The following is a 12,177-nucleotide window of genomic DNA, read 5'->3' as shown; positions in this document are numbered from 1 at the left end:
GCAGATATGGCTCTCTGGAGAGATGCATCACTTCTCATCCCAATTACTCCTCAAGCACTGACTCAGTAAAGGCTCTCATGTCCTGCCTTTATTTCCCCTCCAACCTCTCAAACTGACCTTTGTGCAGTTAAAAATCAGAATATAATATTTGGAGTCTCAAAAGTTTTCAAATTTAACAGAACTTGTGTCCCTATCCCACTTTGTGTTTGTGGATGATTGAGGAGTCATTCAGTGAGACCATCAGGAATGCAGTGTGGGGCATAGACAGCCTTTTGAGTGATAGAAAACACTCTAAATCAGCAGTACAGCCCAGTTTTGCCACAAAGAGGCATACACTTTACTGAAACTGTATCACTTTTAAATCAGCCTGTGTTATAGAATTTAAACGATTTCTTCTCAAATGCAATGTTAAGGGTGTATAAATGCAAGGTGGATATGATTGGATATCACCCCATTTAGTAAAAATGTGGCTTATATTAGCTATGACCTACAAAACTGATGGATTGCATCTTCATCTCTCTACACTTCAATGGCTCATTCAGTTGTGGTAGAATGTTACACACATAAACACAGATTTATCTATTTAGGGTTGTTTTTGTCCCCTTAAAGTGGGTCTAACAATGATTTATTCATGCTGAAATGCTCCATTAAGTAAAACAGCAAAGTAGATCATAACTACAAAATTTTTAGGCCAGGTAACAACGTGTCATCTGCTTTTCACTTGAAGCACCTAACTGTGCAAGATATCCAGGTATAAGGTGGGGTAATATCCATCTGCAGCTGTTTATCACTCTGTAACTCCTTTATCCTTCACTTATCTTTTTGCCATCACAATCAGTTTGTGTGAGCTTTTGTGTCTCTCCTACACAATACTGTGTGTAGTTTTCTTATTTCTTTGGATTTCAGTCTCTTGATACCACTTCTCTCCAACCTGCAGCAGGACCTCATTTATCAAAGTCAACAGTAGCTGTCGGTATCTTGTTGTTCCTGCTACACCTTGAGCTTCTTTCAACTGAGATTTTTAAAGCTTGGACAGTACGTATTCAAATAATCTGTCGTGAGGTCACCACTTGAATATAATGTATTTTGTATCTTTCTAGTTAAATTCTTGGTTTGCCTTTTTCTTATTTTTTTTTCCTCATCATCTACAAGGGAGGTAAAATACTAATTCTGTCCAATACATTTTAAAATCATACAGGCATTTTTCTGATTCTTAAGAGTGTCAAAGGGAAAAATGGTGCGTTGTGAGACTTTTCCCTTTTCTGTAGCTCCAAAATACATGCAATACAACAGTCCAACACAAGTGCAATGGCCTTTACTCAGACACGGCTGCAGTCAAATACTGAAAAATACTGCAGTTAATTCACAGAAACTGTATACAAGTATCTTGTCTTTCTAGGTGAGGAATTAAGTCAGAATCCCAACTCTCAGAAAAATTTGAAATGCAAATTCCACCTTGTTACACCGTTTCATCAGAGTGGATTCCTCCCCGATATATGGGCCAGTAGGGTACCTGCTCGGACTACTACCAGACTGTAGTTACACCATCTGATCCCAAAATGGAATAGATTAGAAAATATATCCGATATTTAACTCACTCTGTAGACAATCACTACACCGTTCAGGTGAGACATTTAAGAGCTATGCACCAAAACTACTAGGGTTTGGAAAATATTGAATGTTGGGCTTCTGAACTACCAGCAGGTAGAACCAACAGGTACCTACTTGCTGCTATGCATTGCATGAACATGCTCATTAAAGACCTTTAGAATTGTATACTATTGAAATGTGCTGTAGGTTGACCCAGCATCAACAACACAATCTTATGTCAAACAAAAACTTGCAAACTTACAATTATTGTGTAGTTCAGCATCCTAAAACAAGTTTATTAATATTGATCCAAAACAGCTTCTTCAGGTCAAAGTAGTGTTAGGAATACAAGATCCATCCATGATTATTATTATTCTGTCTTATTGCTGCTGGACAAAATTTTGTTGTACCTACAATGAAAATAAAGTTATTCTGATACCGATTGTTTACTTATCCTCACTCGTACTACTAGTGGATAGATATCCCCTGAAACAAATATTGAAGAGAGTGAAAAAACATCCAAAAGTTTTCAATCCAAACCTCACTTTACTTCTCCAGTAAGTTACTTATGACAGACGTTTAAGGCTTCCTGCTGACACCAGCACAAACTGAGGCACAGAGTGTAACAATAAATATTGCAGTTTAAAAGGTAAACTTACTCCAAAATAGTGCCTTTATCTGACTTCATCATTTCCAGTCAACTAGTGCAGCTTTTCCTCAGCAGTGTGCTGAAAATATTCACTGACTTGTTGTATAATGCAAATGATTCTGCACTTATACATTTTATTTTCAGTCAACATGAACTGCAGCTCACACTGCAGCACTTAGAAATAGAAAGACAAACAAAACCTATGGCAAGTTGAAATAATTAGCCAATTCTCCCAATGTTTTTCCTTTTTTTTTTTTATATAAACTCTCCACCACAGAATGTATTTTAATAAACATGATGAATAAGTAAACAATTTCCATACTGCCTGCAGGTGAGCAACACAGACATAGGTCCATTGAGTGAATGTCAAGATTTCATTTGCAATTGATCTATTTAAGTAGCACTGTTAGTTTTTTTTCGTTTTTTTTTGTTTTTTTTTTTCTTTTAAGGTTGAAGTTTTAAGACCCTCTGGGAATGAATGAAAGTCACTGCAATGCTTAATTATGCAAGAAAAACAACTGAGATTTAGAATTACTTTGATGGCTGATGAAACAGACAACACAAAGTAGTAATTCTGTATCAGACATTTGAGCTGTGAAGGTTCTTACCCTGCAATCATAAGATCACTTGGATAACTGTAAGAAACATAACTGCTTCCTAAAAACTCTGACATCTGAATAAATGCACACCTCTGTATTCTGATTGTGAAGACTTTGGTGGTCTGACGACTAAGCCTGTAAAAAACAGTGCTCCGAAACACTTATAATATGGAAGGAAGGAGCTCTTGAACTTATCTAACAGCACTCTGCATGCACTTGTTTGAAATCAAAGCTCAGAAGCAGCACAAACTGCATTCAGGGAACTCTACCTCTGCAAAAGTACCATTTTACTCTGAAATATTCTGAGATTACCTCAATTACGTCCGTTAAATAATGATGGAGGCCAACAACAGTCATTACAAGCTCACTTTCAGCAGCAGCAAAACATCACAAACTTAAGATTTTCACATCAAAAAGATACAGGAGTCTGTCTTTGCTCTTACCTTTCTGTAAACAATCATGTTGGGAGAGTCATCATCTGGGTCCACACTGCTCATGGACCTCATGGACAGCAGAGGGCGAGATGTCTTGACAACCTCCTTTGGCTCCTCAGACACTTCATCTAGTTCTGTTGTCTCCAGAGACCTCGTCAGTTGCTCCTGCTCCTCTTCCTCCTCCTGCTGATGCTGAGGTGCCTCAGCCATTGCTACAGTCTCCCTTTCTGTAATCTTTCCCTATGTCAAGTTATCCTCTCTTTATGTCCTCCTGTGCTCTCTCCTCAGTGTCTGGAGGTTGCTGTAAAGAGAGACAGAGAGAGATGAATTGGACCCTTAGAACTCACCACTGGCCTCCCATCAGTCTTGTTCTCTGTCTTCTGTCAGAAGGCACAGGAAGGATGTAATGGAGTAACCATAAATTCTCTTAATTTTCTCCATTATCTCTGCCATTTCTCCCAGTCCACTATCATTTGAGAATATAGTAACATCATGTGCAAGCTTTTTGTTTCTTGCATCCCTTGGTTTTTCAACCATCTCATTATGCAGTTACCTGCTATTCAACACAGGAACACAACATTGGTTATCAAGGTTTGTGTGTGTTTAAATGTATGCATATAAAAAAAAATGTAATCCTTGTTTGGGAAATCTCATCAAATGTCTAGAAATTATTGTGCTGTGCAAACAGACAATATTGTATATGCTTCTTACACTCTCTGAGACCAGTTTCCAGATTTTATGAATGTACAACTGAGATGAAAGAAATAGAAATGAAAACATAATTGACCTAACAAAGAATCGTTTTACTTATTGAGTTAAAGCCTCGATCTTCAGCTGTACTATCATTTAAACAACACAGTGCATTTTATTTAGGTAGATCAGATAAGTCATTGTTTGGATACTATTGATTTAAAGTGGAAACAACACCATTATTCATAAAAATTACTCAAAAAAGTGAATGAAGAGAAAAGGGAAAAAGATCAACTTTAGATTTAGAGAGCATTGAAACCCCTGGCTACATGCTAACATGACAACAAAAAAAATTACAATAAAAAAAAAGTACCAATACCATACCAAAAAGTAGACACACTGTCTTAGTATCATTTTACTCAGAACTGTCAGCCCTCTTTTAAAAGTCTGTCAGCTGTCCAGATATTGTTGTCTGGACATACGAGCTGGGATTTGGTGAAGGAATAAATGTTCAATGGAGGCGAGAGAGAGAAGAGAAATGAGGACAACACACAAGAGCTGTCAGTATGAAGACCTCGTATGTTTCTTCATGTCCCTTTCCTTGGCTGACTGATGTTGCATCATTGTTCCAGCATGTCAAATCCACAGCATAAGTGTGACCAAGTCTCTTTCCAATTAAAGCTTTTCTTTAAAAAAAAAGTATTCAATCCTCAGACAGCTGGTCTCTTTTCCAGCTATACGTGACATCATGATTGTTAGTGTTATTTACGGTTGAAAATAAAAAATAAAACCTCTCTCAATCAAATTAAACAGCTCAAAACCCAATCTTAGATCTTCCTGTTAACTCCAGTTAACATAATTCTTATATATAATCCACTGGAAACTAACAGTCATGAAACTGGAAAGCTGTTATATTCATTAATACACAGTGGCAGTAAACCCGAGAGAGTGAAAACATCCTCACAGGTTTTCACAGAAAATATATTTAAGACATTTTTACAAAGACAAATAAAGAAGTCTGATCTAAAGCCCAGAGAAAATTTCACCGCTTTAACTTTTTATTTAAACAACAGGTGATATCTTTCTCACTCAAAAAGCATGAATTAACTTCTTTTATATGAAACAGCTTATACACACACAAAAAACTGATGCATGCCAATGAAGCTCCACACACTAATTACTCTGGTTGTATTAACCTGCCAGGAGACTCTTTTAGGAAAATGATGCACCGACAACCCCAAGTTTGCCCTGCTGCAGTCTGATTATTCACAAATTCATTTGTTAGTTTGAACCACGTTGGTGCAGCAACACCTTAAATCATGAAAGCTTCAGAGCTAGATTCTAATGCACAAAACTTTGTGAATTAGATCTAAACAGTTAATAGTTCACTCTAGCTGCTAATTTCTTTTTTCCCAAAACAAATTGAATCAACACAGTACCTCTTGTCTCTTCTTGTAAGGTGTGCAAAAAGCAGGAAAAAAGATGACTTTGCCTGGGAGGTGTGCGTGTTGGTAATATAAAAGGCTTTATTGTCAGATTTTGGGGAATATTTCATGGTTTATGTTTCAGTTAGATCATTTCTTTCTCTTGCTGTTAGCTTTTCTATTCAGTCTCCTCTCAGTTCTGTCTGCCACTCACCACCTGTTCCTTGCTTGCAAATTGACTCACCTGCTTCCACTTGTGTAATCACCTCCCCCTGTATAGCCACTGGTTTTCTCTCTCTCTGCCAGATCTTCAGCCATGTTTGTTGATGCTACAGTTTATCACCTGTCTCTGTTTGTGGTTTTGGTTGGACTTGTTTTGCTGGATTTGTTTCTAGATGACCTGCCCTGCATGGCTTTGCTTTGTTTATCAAGGTGTATTTTTCTTTTCTCCATCTGCATAACTCCTAGCTAAACTACAACGATGACAGTCTTTCAGAACCACCAGAACACAGTGACCTTGAGGTGCAAAGTACAACAAAACCAAAAACACATTAACAACGCCGTAAACAAAATGAGAAAATCAACATTTCACAAAATGCAGCTGAAATAAAAGCATTAAAATGTGTGTTGTTTTACTAATGCGATTTTTTTTTAGATGTTTTGTCTTGTTTGTTTTCTTTAGGTTGTAGGTTTATCGATTCCTTTACTGTATTTTCTAATGTTTTTCCTTTTGTTATAATTAAATTTCATCTTTTAGGCACAGTCAAAAGATGTTTGATGAGAAGATTAGCTGCCATGTCTCATGGAGATAATTCTGTCCTACAATTCTTTGCTGCAGCCAAAGTGAGGCTTGAGTTTCATACGATGGAGTCGTACTAACTGTGATTAATGGAAATAGATATGAAGTCAGGAAGATGATTGTAAGAGGTGTAGCTGAGCAACCTGTAACAGCAGCTTTCACTTTTCTGGCTTTTTTATCATATCGTTATAAATGGTGTCATATCCACTTTGAAACAATGTGATAAAAACCAATAAGATGAAATATCAAAGTGCTTTTTGTGGGATATTATTTTCAAACAGCTGCATTTCAACTGCTACAGACACATCACAACTTAATAAAAGTGTGGTCACGTTTTCATTACAGCAAGGTCATCTTTTCTTACGTTTTTGTGAATTTCTTCTACCATTTTTCCATAACCGTACGCCGTTTTCTACTGAGGTCAAGGAAAATTGCTTTGAAAAAGAGAATACGAGGTCATTTCTTATCTATTCGATCACACCCAGTGTGTTTACATAAATGCTGGATTGGAGTTAGGTGATGTAGTGGCTCTCATTAGGTTATTAGGCTTCAGGTAATGAGTGCAAGCCAATGTAATGTCCTCTGAAGTGGAAACCTAGCTGTGTGCATCTGTGTTTGCCACTCACACAGACATTTAGCTCCATGTCAGCTGGCTCTTTAGATCAATAGTCTCATCAGCCAGCTGTTTGTTTGTCTGATTTTTTTCTCAGGACTTACACACTGTGTGTGGGCTCCAGAGCCTCAGAGGGCTGCTACTTTTGAAAAAAGGAAAATGTCGCATTTGTGTGCAACTCCAAATCAGAAAAGGACTGAGTACATTTCAGAGTTAATGGCTTCCAACCTGCTGTCTTTAGTCCAAACATACCATCTGACTGATACTCCAAACCAGCTCACATTGGCAACAAAATGCCTGATTTGTTTCCCTGTAACACTCAAGTTCATACTCCCATAGCTCCCAGGAACCCATGTGGCCTTGTAAACCGGGATCAATACAACCAGATTAGCTCTGACTCTTGATTTTGCATATAAATGAAATGTTCAGGTTGAATACTCCCATCTGATCACTCTGGATAACTCAGTGATTTAAAGATTCAGCGTATCGTCTCATCTTCACCACCTGAGATTTAGTCGGCTTAATTGCTTTAAAGGATTTCTAGTGTCAGATGAGGTCACCTTGAGATCAGAGTTAAACACGTAAGATTTAATACTTTGGAATTACAATCCCAATTCCAAGAAAGTTATTATGCTGTGTAAAGTGCCAATAAAACAGACTTAAATTATTTGCAAATTAAAAAAAAAACATGGAAAACATTAAATGTTGAAAGTGAAACATTTTACTATGTCATGAAAAATATGATCTCATCTTGAATTTGATAACAGCAACACATCTCCAAAAAGTTGGGACAGGGGCACTAAACTAAAGGATGGAAAAGTCAGTGGCTCTAAAAAGAAACAGCTGGAGAACATGTGGCAAGTATAAATGGTTAATTGGCAACATGCCAGTAGCACAATCGGGAATTTAAAAAGTACCTCAGAGAGGCAGAGTCTCTAAGAACTAAAGATGGGCAGAGGTTCAGCAGTTTGCAAAAAACTGCATCTACAAATTCTGAAAAAAAATTTTTTAAAATGCTCCTAAACATAAAATTACAAAGATTTTGAATAAAACGGTATATAATATTGTCAAAAGATTTCATAACCGCGATGGTCTGGTAACGTGCGTAGCGTGCATGCTGCCTCTTGCCCAGTGGTCACTGGGACAGGTTCCAGCCCCCCTCATGACCCTGCATGGGATGAATCAAAGATGAATGAATGGATGGATGATTTTATGACATCAGTAAGTTTCACACACATTTTTTATACAACATTAGTGAGAGTGTTTACGATTATCATGTTGTTGTTTTTTTAGTTTGTTCAGTGCTTACTGCAATTAAACCCATGTTCGAAACACATTGGGTGAAATACTGTATTCTAAGTTCCAGCTTTTACAACTTGTACAAGTGGTTGGGTATAAAACATTTGGACAAATGCAGTGCTGCTGTAGAAATGAAACACAGGACGGATTATAAGAAATTGTACACAAGGGATGGCATCAGTCAAAACATCTGTGCTTGTTTTTTCTTCTGGATTACAAATGAAAAAAATACAGCAAAAGTGATTTAATCTTTGCTCTGACTAAGATGATGGATTTCAAGGCTCAAGAAGCCCAGTTTCAGGCAATAAAGACATTACAGAGAGAAAAGCAGCAACATTGATTTTTCATGTAAGCCTAAAATTATACAGGAACTCGATTAACACGATTACATCCGGAGTTGAACCTTTCTTTACTCGCCCTTTTTCATCTCAACACATGCTGTGACGACAGCAAGGGAATGCAGAGCGAGATCTCCTGCTGTTTCCAAAGTCTGTGTTATGCCTTTTCCTCTGGACCCTCCACAGTGCAACACACATGCAGCTGACAATTTCAGCAGCACCCTTTGCCAACATGCTCCAGGCAAGCCTGGATGTCTGGCTGTTTCACACTGAGGGATGCCCACAAATCAAGGACACCATCAAGCTTCACTAGTTTTTATGAAGTTCTTTCTTTTCTTTTTAATTTGCTGCAAAGAAAGCTGATTGAGTTTAATTTGTCAAAATTGTTCTGATATAAAAAAATGTAAAGAAGAAAAAGGTGAGGAAAACTCAAGACATTACATGCTGAAAAAAGATAAAGCTACAAGCAATGCAACAAAGTGTGGCTTTATGAAAGATACTCTTCCACAGCTTCTAAAGCAAAGTGACTTAGTTCATGTGTCATGATTCCATATAGAAACAGCTATGTGAGAAAAAGCACATTCATTTGCCTTAACGTGCCAATGGATGTGCTTTTTCTCCCATATTGGAATACAGTATCAGAAACAAGTCAGGAACAAAACAGGAACCTAAAGGAAGCATGTCTTCATAAGAAAATGATTCATAAGCTCTAAATGTTTCTTTTCTTTAAAGTGATTTATTAAGATTGTGGCGGTTAGAGGTTAGAGGTTAGAGGTGGAGCAGACTGCAGATGGCTCACACCAAAACTGCTGCTCCATATTTTTCAAAGTTGGTCACATGCCCTTTGTTGACAAGCTGACAAATTTTGATTGATATGATTACAGTAATTTATGGGCCAGGTTTACAAACCAGGTAAATAAGCATGAGGCCACAATCATGAAAAGGTGCTGATAGAAGTGGTCCACTCAGCAGGTGAGCAACTAACATGTGGACCTATCAAAGCAAGCTCATTTTAATAATGATCAAAGCAGCCTACAAAGAGCACAGCAAATAGGCTTGGTGTCACAACAAGGGGACCTGTTAATAATCTGGAGCAGGTAATTTACTAAAGACACAGACCCCACTTGGTTCTTGTGCAGACATAATAAACATTTCAAAGACCCTTCTTACCTGTTAAGTTGCTAAAAATCTTTGAGCTGGGTAATTTGGCTCTCATTAAAAAAGATTGTTTCAAATGAGAAAATGACCATTTTTTTGTGTTGCTTTTGTTGTCTTGTTGGCTGTTCGAAGCACATGCACCATGAACCACATTCACCCATTAACCCTTCTTAGTCTTCACAGTGCTTTTCAGCCTATGCAGGGCTTTTTCTTTACTGTACATGCAGTCACATACCAGTGAATTCACTGGTGGCAATGTGGTGTTCAGTGTACTGTCCAAGGAATATTCGATACATGGACTGGAGACACCAATGTTTTAAACCAACGAACTTTCGCTACATTGTCATAGCCGAGCCTTTATGACTTTGGGCAACACGTACCATTTTACCTTTCAAGCATTAAGCATATGATGCATCAACATTTTTATACTCCCTATTTAGATTTTTTTTAACTTATGGACAAACCTATGGTAAAAATCAGTCATTAATAATAAAAGATTAAGTTTAATCTCTTTTCTAGTTCCTTAAAGTCTGAAAAAACTAAAGTTTTAGTGGACAGATTTAATTTTTCCAGATAATCTTCAGGTTTTACGGGTGCTATAAATAAAGCCTTCAGTCTGCCAAGGTTAAGTAAACAGCTACTTCAATCTTAAACTTAATGGTATTTAAATTCTTATTTGCTTTTCATATTTTATGTACAAAGACAACACATAAAAGTGAAGAGATTATGAAGTCATAAAAGCCCTCTGTTGTAATTACAAGAACAAGGACAACCCTTTATATTCTCTGAACAGCTGTCACTATACTCTCCACCTCACAGAGATGTGAACATTAACCTTCCCTTGCTTGAAATCATTGCTTGACCTCTATTTGAGAGCATTATATTTTTTTTTTTATTCTTCCCATTAGTGACCTCATGACCGGGGACATCACAGCTGGAAATGCTGACAGTGAAGTTTTAGCTTCAGAAACCACAACACAATGAAAAGAACCAGATAACAACAAAAATAATATGTCCAGGAGTGTTGATACAGCTTGTGAGCTCACTTCCTCATCCTCAAATCATCTGTCTCGTCTGTTTTTATATAGTTTTGAATGCAAAGTGCTAGATATGTATAGTTTAGAAACATATTCATCTTTATTGTAGCCAACTGTCTCAGGTTATCTTAGATTCCCTCAAACAAATCAGAGAGTGTGTTGGCATTCAGTATGTTCAGATAATTTCAAATCAATCGATAGGAGAGTGGAAACTCATTTCCCTGCAGCATCTTCATTCAGCAGCTATCACAGAAAGGTCAAATTCAACATTTAAGACAAGCTTTTAATATGGTGATGGTAATGGAGCACCCAAACTATTAAATGTTACTCATCTCAACATTTTATGCTCTTAAAGGGGAAATCTGACATAAACCTATGCCACAAACATCAGGGTTTGTGTCAAGCTGTTCCCTCTGCTCTGTCGGTCTGTTAGTATGACACTAACAACCTCCCAGACTATATTTCCTCAGCTCTTTTGCATATTTTTGTTTAATATTACATACTAACCCCCACAATTCACAGGTGATATTTGTGGACTGTAAAGGCTATAATTCTGTCATATTTGTGAGCAGCTGCCACCTAAAATAACTAAAAATAACTAGAAGCTGAAAATCTTAATCAGGTCACAGAATTTGGTGTTACACCATCACACAGCATCAATGTACCCCCTGAAGCTGTTGGTGATCTACCTCTGCCTCAGTAAGTAAGTTTGTTTTATTGTGTGACTTTTGTTCTTGTGATGCATCAGCTTGGATTAAAAAAAAAATCTGAAAAAATAATAAACTAACATATTACAACACGAAGGATGAGGCAGCATTAGGTGTCATTTGTCAGTCCATTAAGTTTCAACTTTTGCTTCCAGCATGCTGGAGAACACAAACATGTAACCAAAAGGTTATTACAGAGCCTCGTATTCTCCCCAAGAAAAACAGCACCTCAAGCCATGCAATAAAAAAGCGCTTCAGTTTGCACTGCATTGTGGGTGGGGTGTGACATAAGGGGAAGTAAACCTGGTTGCAAAAAAAATCAGTCAACCATGAGAGCTTTACTGAGACAAGTCACTAATATTAGGGGGTAAGATGGGGTTCTTCTCCAAAATTCAGAAAAGAAAAGAATCATGTTTAGCTGTTACCATAAAGTTGGAATCAAAAGGGAAGCACACAATACTGCAGCATTGAACTGAAGACTCTATGAAGAAATACAATAAACATATACCCAGAAAAATGCAAAAATAGGTCTCTGCATGCATCTAACAATAAAGCCTAAATCCCCGACTCAATCCCGGTTTTTGATTCTTAGCCATCCAAAAGCCCCCAACACTCCATTTGAAGGTTTAGATTACCAATACTCCTCGACCTCTGAAGGAAAAGGGCCACCTTACTTCAGCAAAATGAAGGGGTAGAAATGTATTTGGGATCGGGCCAAAGTCTAAGAAGGCAGACCAAAGACATGCCAAGGCAAAGGTAAAAAAAGAAAAAAGACCACATCACCAAAAAATTATTAATTCTAATAGACACAACATAACTTGATAAAAAGAAATCTCAGTT

General features: G+C 37.3%; 2 protein-coding genes across 2 annotated transcripts in view; both read right to left on the bottom strand.

Moving 5' to 3' along the window:
- Positions 1-12,177, bottom strand: part of rgs6 (regulator of G protein signaling 6) — a 73,065-nt gene that overhangs the window by 60,165 nt on the left and 723 nt on the right. The window contains exon 2 of the mRNA XM_072362585.1: positions 3,282-3,573. Within this exon, the coding sequence (XP_072218686.1) occupies positions 3,282-3,482 (201 nt within the window). The 5' untranslated portion in view covers positions 3,483-3,573. The remainder of the gene's footprint in view (positions 1-3,281; positions 3,574-12,177) is intronic.
- srsf5b (serine and arginine rich splicing factor 5b) overlaps positions 10,738-12,177 on the bottom strand; it is a 161,824-nt gene continuing 160,384 nt past the window's right edge. The window contains exon 9 of the transcript XR_011907207.1: positions 10,738-10,747. The gene's annotated coding sequence lies outside the window, so the exon portion shown is untranslated. The remainder of the gene's footprint in view (positions 10,748-12,177) is intronic.

This window comes from Leuresthes tenuis, unplaced genomic scaffold (genome assembly GCF_036924035.1).
Source record: "Leuresthes tenuis unplaced genomic scaffold, fLeuTen1.0.hap1 SCAF_13, whole genome shotgun sequence".
Lineage (NCBI taxonomy): Eukaryota > Metazoa > Chordata > Actinopteri > Atheriniformes > Atherinopsidae > Leuresthes > Leuresthes tenuis.
The sequence above is the reverse complement of the archived record's forward strand: the minus strand, read 5'-3'. Positions and strand labels throughout refer to the sequence as shown.